This window comes from Brassica napus, chromosome A6, assembly GCF_020379485.1.
Source record: "Brassica napus cultivar Da-Ae chromosome A6, Da-Ae, whole genome shotgun sequence".
NCBI lineage: Eukaryota > Viridiplantae > Streptophyta > Magnoliopsida > Brassicales > Brassicaceae > Brassica > Brassica napus.
The window spans coordinates 7861149-7875387 of record NC_063439.1 but is presented as its reverse complement, the minus strand read 5'-3'; the positions used below and the strand labels follow the sequence as shown (position 1 = coordinate 7875387).

At 35.9% G+C, this 14239-nt stretch overlaps 1 protein-coding gene across 1 annotated transcript; it reads left to right on the top strand.

Moving 5' to 3' along the window:
- The first annotated feature begins 5954 nt into the window (after window positions 1–5954).
- LOC111198584 (ubiquinone biosynthesis protein COQ9-B, mitochondrial) lies at window positions 5955–7503 on the top strand. The gene is made up of 6 exons (XM_022687285.2): window positions 5955–6361; window positions 6437–6544; window positions 6610–6771; window positions 6868–7039; window positions 7116–7189; window positions 7257–7503. Exons 1-6 carry the CDS (start codon window positions 6089–6091, stop codon window positions 7368–7370), a joined length of 903 nt encoding a protein of 300 aa, XP_022543006.2. The 5' UTR covers window positions 5955–6088; the 3' UTR covers window positions 7371–7503.
- The last annotated feature ends 6736 nt before the right edge of the window (window positions 7504–14239 follow it).

Below are 14239 nucleotides of genomic sequence, written 5' to 3'. Positions count from 1 at the left end.
AACGTGAAGTGTGTTGAATGAATTAGATAAAAGTCTAGTCTTTCTGGTTCTGCTTGTTTGTTGTTTGGTGTTAGATAAATGTCATGTCTTAACGCATTCAAGTCTCGTACTAGTTAAAAACAAAATTGAAAGCTTATGTGATGTATTGTTTGGTTGGTGTGTTGAATGCTAGTTCTTTTTCTCGAACTATTTATAACCATAGTCTTCCTCTTAAATCTCCACCAGCTGAATGCGCTTGCATGTTCTTTCTCCTTTGTCTCCTCTTTCTCCTCTGTCTCCTCTTTCTCCTCTGTCTCCTCTTTCACCTCATTCACCTCTTTCTCCTCTACCTCTGACGTCGGAAATGGATTTCAATCCATTTCAAGACTCTGCCAAATTTGTTGAACTACTTAATAGTCAACAAAATGTTGCCTTTGGCAGTCAAGGAAGTGTTTCGCAATCTACAACGCACGCTCCTTTCGTTGGCACGCAAGAAGATCCAATCATTGCTGACGAGCTTCCAGCAGAGCGTCATCCCCGGAGGGCTTGGACTCCAACAGATGATATAGTGTTGATCAGCTCGTGGTTGAACACGAGTAAAGATCCTATTGTTGGGAATGAACAAAAGTCGGGAGCTTTTTGGAAGAGAATTGCAGATTACTTCTCGGCGTCTCCTAAGATAGCTGATTCTGAAAAAAGAGAAGCCTCTCAGTGTAAGCAGCGTTGGCACAAGCTTAATGATTTGGTTTGCAAGTTTTGTGGGGCGTATGAAGCAGCAACCAGGGAGAGAACCAGTGGTATGAACGAGAATGATGTGGTTAAATTAGCCCACGAGATCTTCTTCAACAACTACCATAAGAAGTTTGCCCTTGAGCATGCGTGGAAGGAGCTTCGCGCTGATCAGAAGTGGTGTGAACTCTCCACAGCCAAAAATGGAAGCAGCTCCAAAAAAAGGAAGTGTGATGATGAAATCAATGCTTCTGGAGATGAAGAGTTTACATCTCGGCCTCTGGGTGTTAAGGCATCAAAGGCCCGTGGAAAGAAGCCGGTGGTTGAAGCGAAAGTGTTCTCTGACTTCCACAATATGTGGAGTGCCAAGAAGGATGACTTGGCAATGAAGGAAAGGCTCTCGAAGATGAAGATGCTTGAGTTGATTCTTGCAAAAGAAGCACCACTAGACGAAATCGATGTTGCTCTGAAGAAAAAACTCGCCAATGAGTTGATGTAACTCTAGGTCATGCTCTGTTTAACTTTCATGTTCTAATTAGTTAAGTTTCATGTTCTGTTTTATCTTTCATGTTATAATAAGTTAAATTTGTAACTCTCGGATTCTCGTTTAATTTGAAACCTTTGTTTGTGTTCTTGTTTACTTTGAAACCTTGTTTGTGGTTCTTGTTCTTTATACTGATTTGATCTCTGTCTCTTGTCATTGTTACTTACAGGAGCATTGGAGGTGAGAAGGATCACGGACATGTTGTGTGAAGTGTTGTGTTGTCACGGACTTTGTCATCTTGTTGCGTCTTGTAGTCTTGTGTCTTGTGTTGTCACGGACTTTGTCACGTCTTGTAGTCTTGCGTCTTGTAGTCTTGTGTCTTGTAGTGTCACGGACTTGTACTCTTGTGACTTGGCATCACTCTTGTTTCATAATTGTACCGAACACAAACGCTTCTCTATATATTGCACTTTCTATTAATCAAGTTTCATATCTTCTCTCTCGACATGTAACAAGAGCACAACTCTTTAATCACAAAGTATCTATTTTTTTTTAAACAAACTCTCAGGTCTCTTTTCTCACTCTTGTTTCAGAAGTTTCTCTTTTCTCTCTTTTATCACAAGTTCACGTTTATCAAAAAAATATCAGAAGATTATCTTTTCTCTTTTTGATCACAAGTTTCTCTTTTTGATCACTCTCGTTGAAAAAAAAAATATTACAATTTTCTCTCTATGGCTTCTTCTTCGCAAGATCCATTTGACTCTTTTGATGCTGCAGTTGATGATGCATTTGATGATCTTTTTGAGCAAGCTTTTGAAAATATTTCCATTCATGTTGATCAAGAAGAACGAAGAAAAAAAAGAAAAAAACGAGCTTATATCGAACGACATCGTGAGGAAGGGCATATTCGTTTATGGAATGATTATTTCAGTGAAACTCCAACGTATCCTGATAATTTCTTCCGACGACGTTTTAGAATGAACAAGCCATTGTTCATGTTTATTGTTGATCGACTTTCCAACGAAGTTGAATATTTTCGGGAAAAGAAAGATGCTCTCGGAAGAAAAAGTCTATCTCCCCTTCAGAAGTGTACTGCAGCCATTCGTGTCTTGGCATATGGTTCTGCGGCAGATGCGGTCGACGAATACCTCCGGCTCGGTGAAACAACAACTCGGTTATGTGTAGAACATTTTGTGGAAGGGATAGTAGATTTGTTCGGCGATGAATACGTAAGGAGACCAACCCCGACTGATCTTCAGTGACTCCTTTATGTTGGAGAACATCGTGGATTTCCCGGGATGATAGGAAGCATCGATTGTATGCATTGGGAGTGGAAGAATTGTCCAACCGCTTGGAAAGGGCAATATTCTCGTGGTTCGGGTAAACCAACAATCGTTTTAGAGGCGGTTGCTTCGTATGATCTTTGGATATGGCATGCGTTTTTTGGACCTCCAGGTACTTTAAATGATATCAATGTCCTTGATCGCTCACCTATTTTTGATGACATTATAAAAGGTCAAGCCCCTAAAGTCACTTACTCTGTCAATGGAAGAGAGTATCATATGCTTACTATCTCACTGATGTTATTTATCCGAGATGGACTACTTTTATCCAATCTATTCCACTGCCACAACACCCGAAGGCTGTTTTATTTGTTCAACATCAAGAAGCTACCCGAAAAGATGTCGAACGTGCTTTTGGAGTCTTGCAAGCTCGGTTCGCCATTGTCAAAAATCCGGCGATGTTTTGGGATAAAGCCAAAATTGGGAAGATTATGAGAGCATGTATCATATTACATAATATGATTGTAGAAAACGAACGAGCTGCAAACACTCAATTCAATGTTGCAGAGTTCCAACAAGGAGAAGACAACGGAAGTGCACAAGTCGATCCCAATATTTCCCATGAAATGCATACAAATATCGCCAATATGATGGATGCTCGAACTCGAATTCGTGATGGACCAATGCATCACCAACTCAAAGCTGATTTGGTTGAACATATATGGCGTAAATTCGGATTTGATGAAGACAACAACTGAGCTCGGAATCTTCTTTCAATTATTATTCTCGTTTATTTTCCTAATCTTCAATTCTATGTTTTATTTGAAATTCAGTGTTTAAAATGTAATGTTTAATAATTTTATTAAAAAATTTTAAGATAAATGTTTTTTTTTTTTTTAAAACTCTAAAATTAGAGACTTGCAATGGACACACTTATTTGAAGGTCTCTATCTTAAGTTTCTTGAAGTCACTTTTCCAACTTAATAATATTAAAAAAATAATTAGAACCCCTTAGTGAGTATTAGGGATAAGGATGCTCTTATATATTCTCCACAAATACAAACGGTGTATCAGCTGTGTTAAAATCCAGAAGCCTTTCCCACTCATCAACCCTTAGTTTGATTTGTTGATATGCATGTATGTAACCGAAGATATCTGAGTTCTATCAACCGAACTGATCTAAAGTCGAACCAAATTGAAATAAAAAATCACATCTCAGCATGTTAAATTAATCATCTAAAAAACGAATTGATCACGGATTAGATCCAAGTTTGCTGATTACGCGACAAATGAATATTATAATGAAATGTAAAAGTGAAGAGTATGAAAAGTCGACCAATGCAAGAGTCTTTCTTTTACATAATTGATGGAAACTTTATTTTAAGATTAGATAGAAAATTCAATTTATTGTTCACTGATATAAAACTCAAGATATTTTTTCACTAATATAAAACTCATATAATTTTGAGTTTATGAGAGTTTATAGGAAACGAAACGTGGGCTATGAGACTAAACAAGTAGATATGATTAGATATATTGAACGAAAAAGATCATCAAACTCGTGGGAAATGCGTGTAGTGGTTGGGGAAAGAATACAGATCTGCAAAGGCAAGTTGAGTAACGTGTCCAGTTATATTCGTTTAGGGTTTTGTTTTCTAAGAGCAAGAGAACACTTTTAAAACTTTACATGGCTGAGTTACCTAAACGTAGATTCATACGTACGTAGCCACGTTAATATACAATGATACGAATAATTTTTTAAAAAATGATTAGAAAACAATATACGCACATAAAAATTCTAGAAATTATCGAACAATTGTTCTGCAGTTTCGTTTTGGTTCAACGGGAAAATAAATAATCTTCCATTACAATAAAATACAATATACAAAAGTTCTACATCAACAAAAAAAAAAGTTCTACATCAACGTATTATCATCAAATCCAGATGTTTGGGCCCTTTCGAAAATACCATCAAATCCAGATGTTTTTCCAACGAGCGCCCTCTTTACAAACATTGATCATCTATTCTGGCGAGTTTTTCCGCAGATGGAAGATCATCAGTTTGCATGGATACTTTGGTACATTTGGAAAGGTAGAAATAATAAGGTTTTCAGTAATTTGGACATGGATCCTATGGACACGCTAAAACTGGCTGAAACAGAATCCACATTGTGGGCTGAGGCACAAGTAAAGAAGGACCAGAGGATACCATCACCATCAGCAGCTACGGTACTGCCGTCGATCCCAGGAAGATGGTGCTTTACGGATGGCTCGTGGAAGGAGGGTATTAATTTTTCAGGACAAGGTTGGTTCAGTACTCTGGAAGGTTTTGATGGCTTGTTGGGGGCTCGAAATGTGAGGGCTACTCTCTCGCCTCTCCATGCAGAAATGGAAGCATTATTATGGGCAATGGAATGTATGAAGAACTTGCGTCAATTTCAAGTGACGTTTGCAATGGATTGTTCTCAACTGGTGAAGATGGTTTCGGAACCAGAGGAATGGCCAGTTTTTGCAAATTATTTGGAAGATATCAAGATCCTGAAGGAGAGCTTCACCCGATCAGAGCTCATCTATATACCACGGACGCACAATTCAAAGGCGGATAGTCTAGCACGCAGTGCTCGAAATCAATCGTCTTTCGTCGTTCACATGGATGCAGATCACCCAGTTTGGTTCACAGAGTCAATATGAGTCTGTATTTTGATGACAAAAAAAAAAAAAAACATCAACGTATTATATTCGCCGCAAACTAATCCCCATCAACGTGATGTAAAATTAAATGCTTACAAAAGAAGTAGCAATGAAAGTCGATTAATACAAATATTATCATCATAATCATCATGATCAAAACATGGGCTTACCTAGAAGATGTTGCAATGACCATGATCAGCAAGATGATAAGCCATGAGATTCTCAACTGGATCTTGACTAGCACTTTAGTAGTTAGCTTGGAAACATATTCCTACGAAAGCAAGCATCGCGAGCGGTCCGTTTTTAATCTCTTTTCTTTAGTCCTCATAACCTAACCGGTTCAAGAGAACTTCTCCCCACATCATCGGATAGAACCATAAACCTCCTGGGTAACAAACATCCGGTTTAGGTAAAGAGCCCAACGTCTATGTCCACCGACCCCGGTTTAATAAAGTCACCCAACGTCTATTCAGCCCAGCCCATCAACACTAATTGAGCCAAGAACAGTATAGTGGAAATACAGACACTGCGTCGTAGCATGAGAAGATTCTATATGAAATTATAACATGATTAATGGAAACCATTCAAAACTGTATGAATGAATGAGCTCAGATTCTCAGTATTCACTTCCTTTTTGAACTATAACCAACAATAACATTAAACATGGTAATTGTAAATCCTGGACATGGGTTATTTAGTATATTTCCAAATTGATTTCATCGTTTACGCAAATAGCCATAAATAGTAGGCAAAAAACATTAAATAATATAAATTAAACAAACGCCCAATTCGATTTATTCAATCATCATCACTGACTTTCGCGACAAGCGGGGATCAAAGGAAGAAGCTCTTTTACTTTCTGCGTGGCAACGATCTCATCCACGTGTCACCAAAACTCAACCCCTCACTCCGGCGAGCGACGATGTACCGAACGGCGGCGAAACGTCTTCTCGGAGCTGGTTTCACAGCCAGCCGCCTCCTCCGATTACCCAAGCCCAGGCCCACCACCATCATCCCTTACTCTTACTGCACTTCCTCCATGGAATCGCCGATTGGTAATCAATCCGTAAACCCTAATCAATCGGATCCCACCGCGGCGAGAGAGGAAGGGCATCGTCGAGATGAGAGCAGGAAACCGAGAGCTGAGTTTGAGGAAGAGCAGGCTCGTGTCCTCGCCGCGTCTCTTCGCCACGTGGTGTGTGTATATTCGTTCCAAATTCATCTTTTTTTTCTCCGTAAAGTTTCAATCTTTAATGTGTGTTTGGTGCAGCCGAGGTTAGGTTGGACAGAGGAAGCGATGATTGCAGGCTCGAGAGACGTTGGTGTGTCTCCTTCCATTGTTGGGTCTTTCTCCAGGAAAGAAGCTGCTCTTGTTGAGGTTTATCTCACTATCTAGAGAATCATGAAAAGTTTGAAACTTTGTTGACTTTCGTTCTTGTTCAGTACTTCATGGATGAGTGCCTGCAACTGCTTATCGACAGAGTGGACTCTGGACTCGATTTGCAAAACCTGATTCCAAGTGAACGTGTTTCGAAGCTCGTTAGGATTCGGTTAGAGATGCAGATTCCTTACATGTCCAAATGGCCTCAAGCTCTTAGTATTCAAGTAAGTTTTTTGGGGTTTTTTTTGTCTCTATGTTTTTGTGATAAGTCTTTTTAAGCAAATCCTGGTGTTTGAATGGATTTTATTTGGCAAAAACAGGCGCATCCGGTGAATGTTCCGACGAGTTTTAAGCAGCGGGCGATGTTGGTTGATGAGATATGGCACACTGTTGGAGATGGAGCCTCGGATTTGGATTGGTATGTCAAGCGCACTGTTCTTGGTGGTGTTTACTCGACAACAGAGATTTACATGCTTACAGATGACTCCCCAGGTCCTCAAGTCCTCTTTTGGATACCTTGTTATGTGTTTGAAGAAAAATAACATAATCATCGTTTCATGTTGATCAGAGTATCGTGATACATGGGCATTCTTGGATGACAGAGTCAAAGATGCGTTTGATCTGAAGAAGAGCATACAAGAGGTAATATAAAACCTTTGTAGCTATGCTTGAAATTGAAAGGGATTTAAATTCACATATTGTGTGGCAGGCCAAGTATTTTGCACAAGACATAGGAGCTGGAGTTGGGAAATCGTTTCAAGGACTGATGAATGGAGTTATGCAGACCATGTCCACAAGGGGTGGTCGTAGCTCTGCGTTTTGAAGAAAGATGACACCTTTCACACAATAAATTTGCTTTATCCTTTTATGATTATCTAGTATTTTGAGTTGAGATATGCTCTAATAATTATGATATTAGTATGTATGACTTGAATCGTATAAACTTTTATTCAACACGAGTCGCGCATCACTATGCTCTCTTACCCGGAAGTGAAAGGAACAAGAAGAGATGCCTTATTGGTTTTGGTTTCTGCTGAAAGAAACATTATGCGACTGTTCGTTTCTCTATCTGTCATTTCCAACCAGCTGCTCCATCTATGTATCCATCCATGTTTTAAAGGGATATTCATTTCTCTATCCAGATAAACCATATGGATAGATTGATGTTTGTTTTTTTATTTTTATTATCATTCGGATAATTTTAATAAATAAATTATAAATATATCTCTGTTTTAATTTAATCATATGTTTGATATTAATTGTAACTATAGTGATTTTATTATTTAGTCTAAAATATATTTACACTAGAATTATTCTAAAATTAACATTTTATTTATAAAATTTTTATTTCATATAAAATTATAATTTTTATTCAAATTGTATTAAAATTTAATTACAACTATATCTTCTAATAAAACTCAAATTTGAATAAACTTCCAAACAATTCAAAGTAGCAATTCAAATTTTATAAAACTGAAACTGAAAAAAAAAAAACAATTGTAAGAGCATCATGTACTCATTAATATATTAAAATAAGTTTTCATTGTTACACTAAAATGTTTCCAACAAATAATCATCTTGAATCTTCACCTTCTTCACTCATATGCTCCATTACTATCAAAACAACCCAAAAAAAGAAACAACCTGCCATATAAAAAAGTCTTGGTCAGTCAATTAACAATGGGACATTCAAAGACATCCACAACAGAGCCAGGAGAAATGTTTTATTTCTCTCGCTAAAATGCCATAAACAGAACATGAAACAGAACCTTCCAGCGATCACAAATAGTTTATTCATAACAAAAAAACAGAAAAATAACACAATTACACATAAACTACACAACAAAACTTTAATACATCGTTACATAACCGAGTTGACATGCATAAATAACAAACCTGAGTAACTTCATAGACGGTTCCACAGGTCTACAAGCTTATAAGACACAGTGGTAGCTAGGGAAGAAGATTCAGAATCATAAGATGGCTTCCGAGCAAAGACTTTCTCTAAAGAAAATCAAACTCAATGTCAAAAAGAATCGAATTCAATTTTTAAAAGCTAATCTTATGTAATCATGCACCAAATCACAACAGAACAAAAAACATCCATTAAACATTTCTCTTTTACAGAGACAAGTTCATCATTTTCAGCTTATAAGCTCAATACTATTACCACTAAACAAGAAGAACCCACTATCCGATTAACCACTAAACACCAATCTCAATATAAAGCTAGATTTTTTTTAGTGCTGCAAAGCTAAAACACAGTAAATGATCACAACTTTGCAAGAAACAGAGAGAATGTGCTACTGTCTATTGTCCTAATGCATAAACACATAATATGAACACTAAGACAAGATCAATTCGAAGTAACTAGTAGAACTGAACTGGAGATTGACCATTAAACTCAAGAGTACTAGCACAAGGAATCACAATCACAAGCAACAACGTATACATGTATGATGCTAATATGTAAAGTCTAGTTTCTCTTGCCATCTTTAGAATAATAAAGTTACACGTACCATCCATCACTCTATCACCTGCTGGTATGTATTGAACATGCTCATCATGTTATTCATCACCATGTTTTTCATATGATTTCATTGCTTCCAAATGTAAAAAGTCACAATCTTCATGCTGTGAATCTTGAATGAAGTTATGGAGAGCCATGGTTGCTGTCACAATCTTAATACATTTCTTAAGCTCATACTTGGGGTGTTTTCTGTCTAGGATCCTCTATTTAGAGTTCCATACACAAAATGTCCTCTCAATTACTGATCTCAAACCAGAATGCTTGCGGTTAAACAATTCCCTATTATTTGATGGTGGACCTCTTCTACTAAACTGATTTATATGGTATATAGTTCTGCGATGAGGGCCTAAGTAACCATCTCTGGTTGGATAACTTGAGTCGACCAAGTAGCACTTTGCAAGTGGAGGGTGAGGAAAAGAAGCTTCATCAGTAGCACAACATCTTACCACCTTTGTGTCATGTGCTCTCCCTGGAAACCCAACATAAGCGTATATGAATCTCATTCTGAAATTACAGATGGCTAACACATCATGGTTACTTCAGCTTTTCTACCTCTAAATGGCTCAACATTCCCAAATAGTGGATGAACATGTATATGAGTGTCATGTAAAGCACCAATGTAGTTATTAAAGTAAGGCCAATACACTGGATTATCAATTAGAAAAAAAACTAGCAGTTGAAAACTCAATCCTTGTCGGCTTCACAATGTATGTTGCAAGTTTCAAGACAGAACTCAAAACCTCATTAAACTTCTTCTTCACAGTGTCAAGTGAATGATGATAACGATTTGCTATAACTCGTATAGTTAAACCTTGTCTAACCATCTCTACGAACATTGCAACACTCTCCACAAGGTAAACATTAAAACACTTCACTAACTCATACGTTTTCTGATAGCATCTTACATAAATTCTTAAATATTTCTTGTTCATGTGTAGAATGTCATAGCATTGTACCTCAGAGTCGTACATAAAATGTTGCACACGTCGCCAACATTCAACTCAGTTCGTCATGATCATTTGTCTATCAGTATCAGCTTATATCACTCCAAATATTTCGTCTATAAGAGTATACATTTGTTGATTCTCATCAAATAACAAATCCAGCTCATCATCATCAATTAGAAATCTTAATATGTCCTTCAAATTTACAAGAACTCTAGCTTAAGTCCCGATAACGAACTAAAACAAGTGATGCTTTTATCTAAGACCATCTCCAATGGCACACAATAATGTTCTCTATATTTCACTCTAAAATAGAATTGAATTTGCTCTAATGGTTCACTCTATAATGGAGTTACTCTATATTTCACTCTATTATAGAGTAACTCTATTATAGAGTGAACCATTGGAGCAAATTCAACTCTATAATAGAGTTACTCTATTTTAAAGTGAAATATAGAGACAATTATAGTGTGCCATTGGAGATTCTCTAAGCTCAGAAGAAATGGTCCACATTTGGTGACTATCAATAAAAATAGCTCATGACTATCAATAAACAAAGCTCATGAAACGATAAAATACATCACTACGGCAGCTAAATTCATTCACGCAAAGACACAAGAACTTGTATTGTTGGTTTATACAGACTCAACAAACATGCACATCACAGTAGGTGAATAAATTTGAGATGAAATAGGATCTCTAGTAACCTGAAGAGTTCTAGGTTCCTGAGCTTCTTTAATTGCTTGAACAACACTAGTTACTAGCAATTGGAGGCAGAGAGATGAAACAAAAGACGTATAACCATAAACTGACAACCGATCCAATCAACAACCACAAGAACTCGACTTGTTTTGATCTTACAGAGAGTATATATATAGAGAGAGAAGCTTCAGACTTACCTTACTATCCATCTCGTCGTAGACCAAAGCTTTAGACTTCACCAAACTGTATGAACTCTAATGTCGTTTGTTTATGATATTATGTTTGTGACATTTGTCTTATTATATGAGAATAAACTTTTGATTATGAGAATTGTCTTGTTTTATGAGTACACAAACATAACATAGAACAAGAAGAAATCAAGATTGTTTCTTGGTTTACGTAGCAAAATCCAAGCAGGATAGTCTTCAAGATCAATCTCTACTTTCACCAGTAACAAACTCCAAATAGAGAACATTCTTCTCATCCTCTTCATAGAACAAGAAGGTCTGAAGATTATTAGTATCTTGCATGAGATGGTTCATAACTGCTTTGTACAAAGAAGACCAAAGTCTGATAGCATACATCGAGTGTAACACTTTCATAGCTCTGGCTGATTACAACTGAACTCAAGATGGCACCCTATCATTTTTTTTCTTGTCAGAAAAAATTTATGCTACATCATGTCCCACTTGCGCAACCGTTGATATTTGTATGCTAGCTTTTGTTAAGGGGCTAACAGTTGTTGATTCAGTTGGAGTACTGGTTTCCTGAGTAGGAGAAATTCGCCTATTTGTAGCATATGTGTCTTCAGCATCACCACATCATGAAACTGATCCATATGGTCTTCGCCTTGCTGATCCAAATGTTCTTTGCCTTGCTGATCAGTCCATCGTTCACCTCCGCTTATGGGAACCATTCCAAACACCTTTTCCATCAAGTCCAAATGTGCTATTGGCCTGTCTTTAAGCTTTCTTGATGCTGGTCATTCCTGAAAAACCAATACAAGAGTTGACATTCATACAATTGTATACAAACACAAACACATCAATAAACAGAACATAATTGCTGATTATACCTTACGCAACTCATTCCACCAGTCATCCGACATGTCTATAAACCCAAATGGATCATAACCAACTCTAGTTCTCTTGTGAGTCAACCGCTTGAAATGATCATATTGTTTTTTGCAAGTAGTGTGTTTGATCCCATAATTTTTTTCAAGGATGCCTTCCTTATAAGCTTCATAGAATTTATCAATGATGAACTGTCTCCCAACATCATTGGCATTTTGTTTTTTGACATTTCCTTTCAGATTCTCTTCAATTCTTAATTAAAGATAGAACTGAGTTTGTTCACTTCATGCAAGATTCTTTGAATATGCGAATATCTAATAGGAGAATCAAACTAAACTAAGGAAAATATTTAGTTAAAAATGTACTTACATCAGTACCAGAGACAGAGGTCATTGCAACTATTATCTACAAGTCACATAACGTGAGAGATATTAGAATCCATGTAACAAAAGCATAAGCATATTGCACACGAGATAAGAACTCAAATTATTTATATAAAATGAATATTTGTGGATACAACAATGGCACACGAGAACAAACAGATTTCTTCACCATATTAAAATCGGAAAAATGAAAGATGAGGAACAAGAAAAACAGAAAATTGGACGTAAACAAATAAATATACATATGTAAACTGTTATTATCAGAGAAACTTCAAACAAATAAGCCAAGTAAATCAGAAAAACAAGTAAACCCATCAATGTTTGAAAGCACATCAATGATTTAACTCACAAGCTAAACCATCAATAATGACACTAAATAGAAGAAATGTTAAAGTTATCTTTCATGAAAGCACATCAATAGTGCATTTTGGGTTTCCTTTATTTACTTTGTACTTGAACTAGATCATTTCAGTTTCACATATCAATTTCATAAACAAATTATTATACATTATTAATAATTGCATTAAGCTCAAAATCACAACCAGTCATTATTCAATCATTTTAAGTTGAATAGAACTTTTTTTGTCCTTTTGCATACTAATATGGTAAGAACTCAAATTATTAATATAAAATGAATATCTGTAGATACAGTAATAGCACACGAGAACAAACATATTTCTTTACCATATTAAAATCTGAAAAAAATGAAAGATGAGAAACAAAGAAACAGAAAATTGGAAGTAAACTAATAAATATACATATGTAAACCGTAATGATCAAAGAGATATTTTATGACTCATTATCTTCGTGTTATTCTTTATATCTTGAATAATTAATTTTACAACAATCATTTGATACCTGAAACCCAAGAGATTTGGTTGTTTTCAAAAATTATAACCATGTTTTCCTAATTCCATATTCTAGAATAAAAAATGAATCATTTATTTATAAAAAAATGAGTTTTGTTTCCATTCTATTATTACCATGACAATCAATCAGGTTTGTTTAGATTATTGGTTGATATCTACATCTCCAAGACAATATTTGTAATCATCAAAGAAATTGAATTTAGATTTGCTATTCCATTTTGTTTATATCCTTCTGTCATTAATTTATTTATTTATTTTTAAAATTCTTACAATTATCATTTTTGTTACATTCAAATTTGTCTTTATAATGTATATTATATGCTTTTGAATTTGATCTAACTAAATACCGCAGTAAAGCCAGCCAGCCATATACACCTTGTTACAAACTTACATTTTTAAAATATATGATGAGATAAATTAATCAAGTGGTCTTAATCTAATAGTAAAAAAAATTTAGTTGGAGTTTTCGCCTGATTCTCCTTGACCCTATACACGCTTTAAGTGGCAAGAAAACCACATATTCCCGATAGTAACATCCGTATTAACTGCACTGAGATCTTTACTAGAAACAGTGTCTTCTTCTTCTTCTTAATGTTTCCAAGTGTTCCAATGGCTAAGAAGGTTTCTTCGTCTTGAGGCCAACTTTGGAGGTCTTTACTCAAATCACATCCTGATGATTCTTGAGCTATATCTACACATCATCAAACAGGTTAGTAATCTATTGGAAGATTTATATAGTCTTATCTTCGTTTGTACAAAAATATACTCACAAGAATATGAAGTTTACTCATGCTTCTTTCCACTAAGTTTTCTTTGAACCCAGCAAAATCAAAATATTATATGACCAAACAGAGATCTACACAACAAAAAGTTAAGTTGATTAAGACAAGTACGAAAACAAACCTTCATGTTTCAAGAGATGTATAACTAAGCACGTGTATTATGTCTATATCCAAGAAAGTTTCTTTTTCTGTCGATGATCTTTATCTCCCTGAATAGCTTTTAGAAGATAAAGATGATCCCATGTTTTTAAAGACACAGTAACACACAAATTCCTGAAGCCAGCAAAACGCCAGCACATCGAAAATTGGGTTCAAGTCCCTATAAACCCTCGAAATCAGTTTCTTTATGACTTCAAGTCACCATCTCTCTAGTACTTGATCCCATCTTTGTGGAATTTGTTGAATGTCG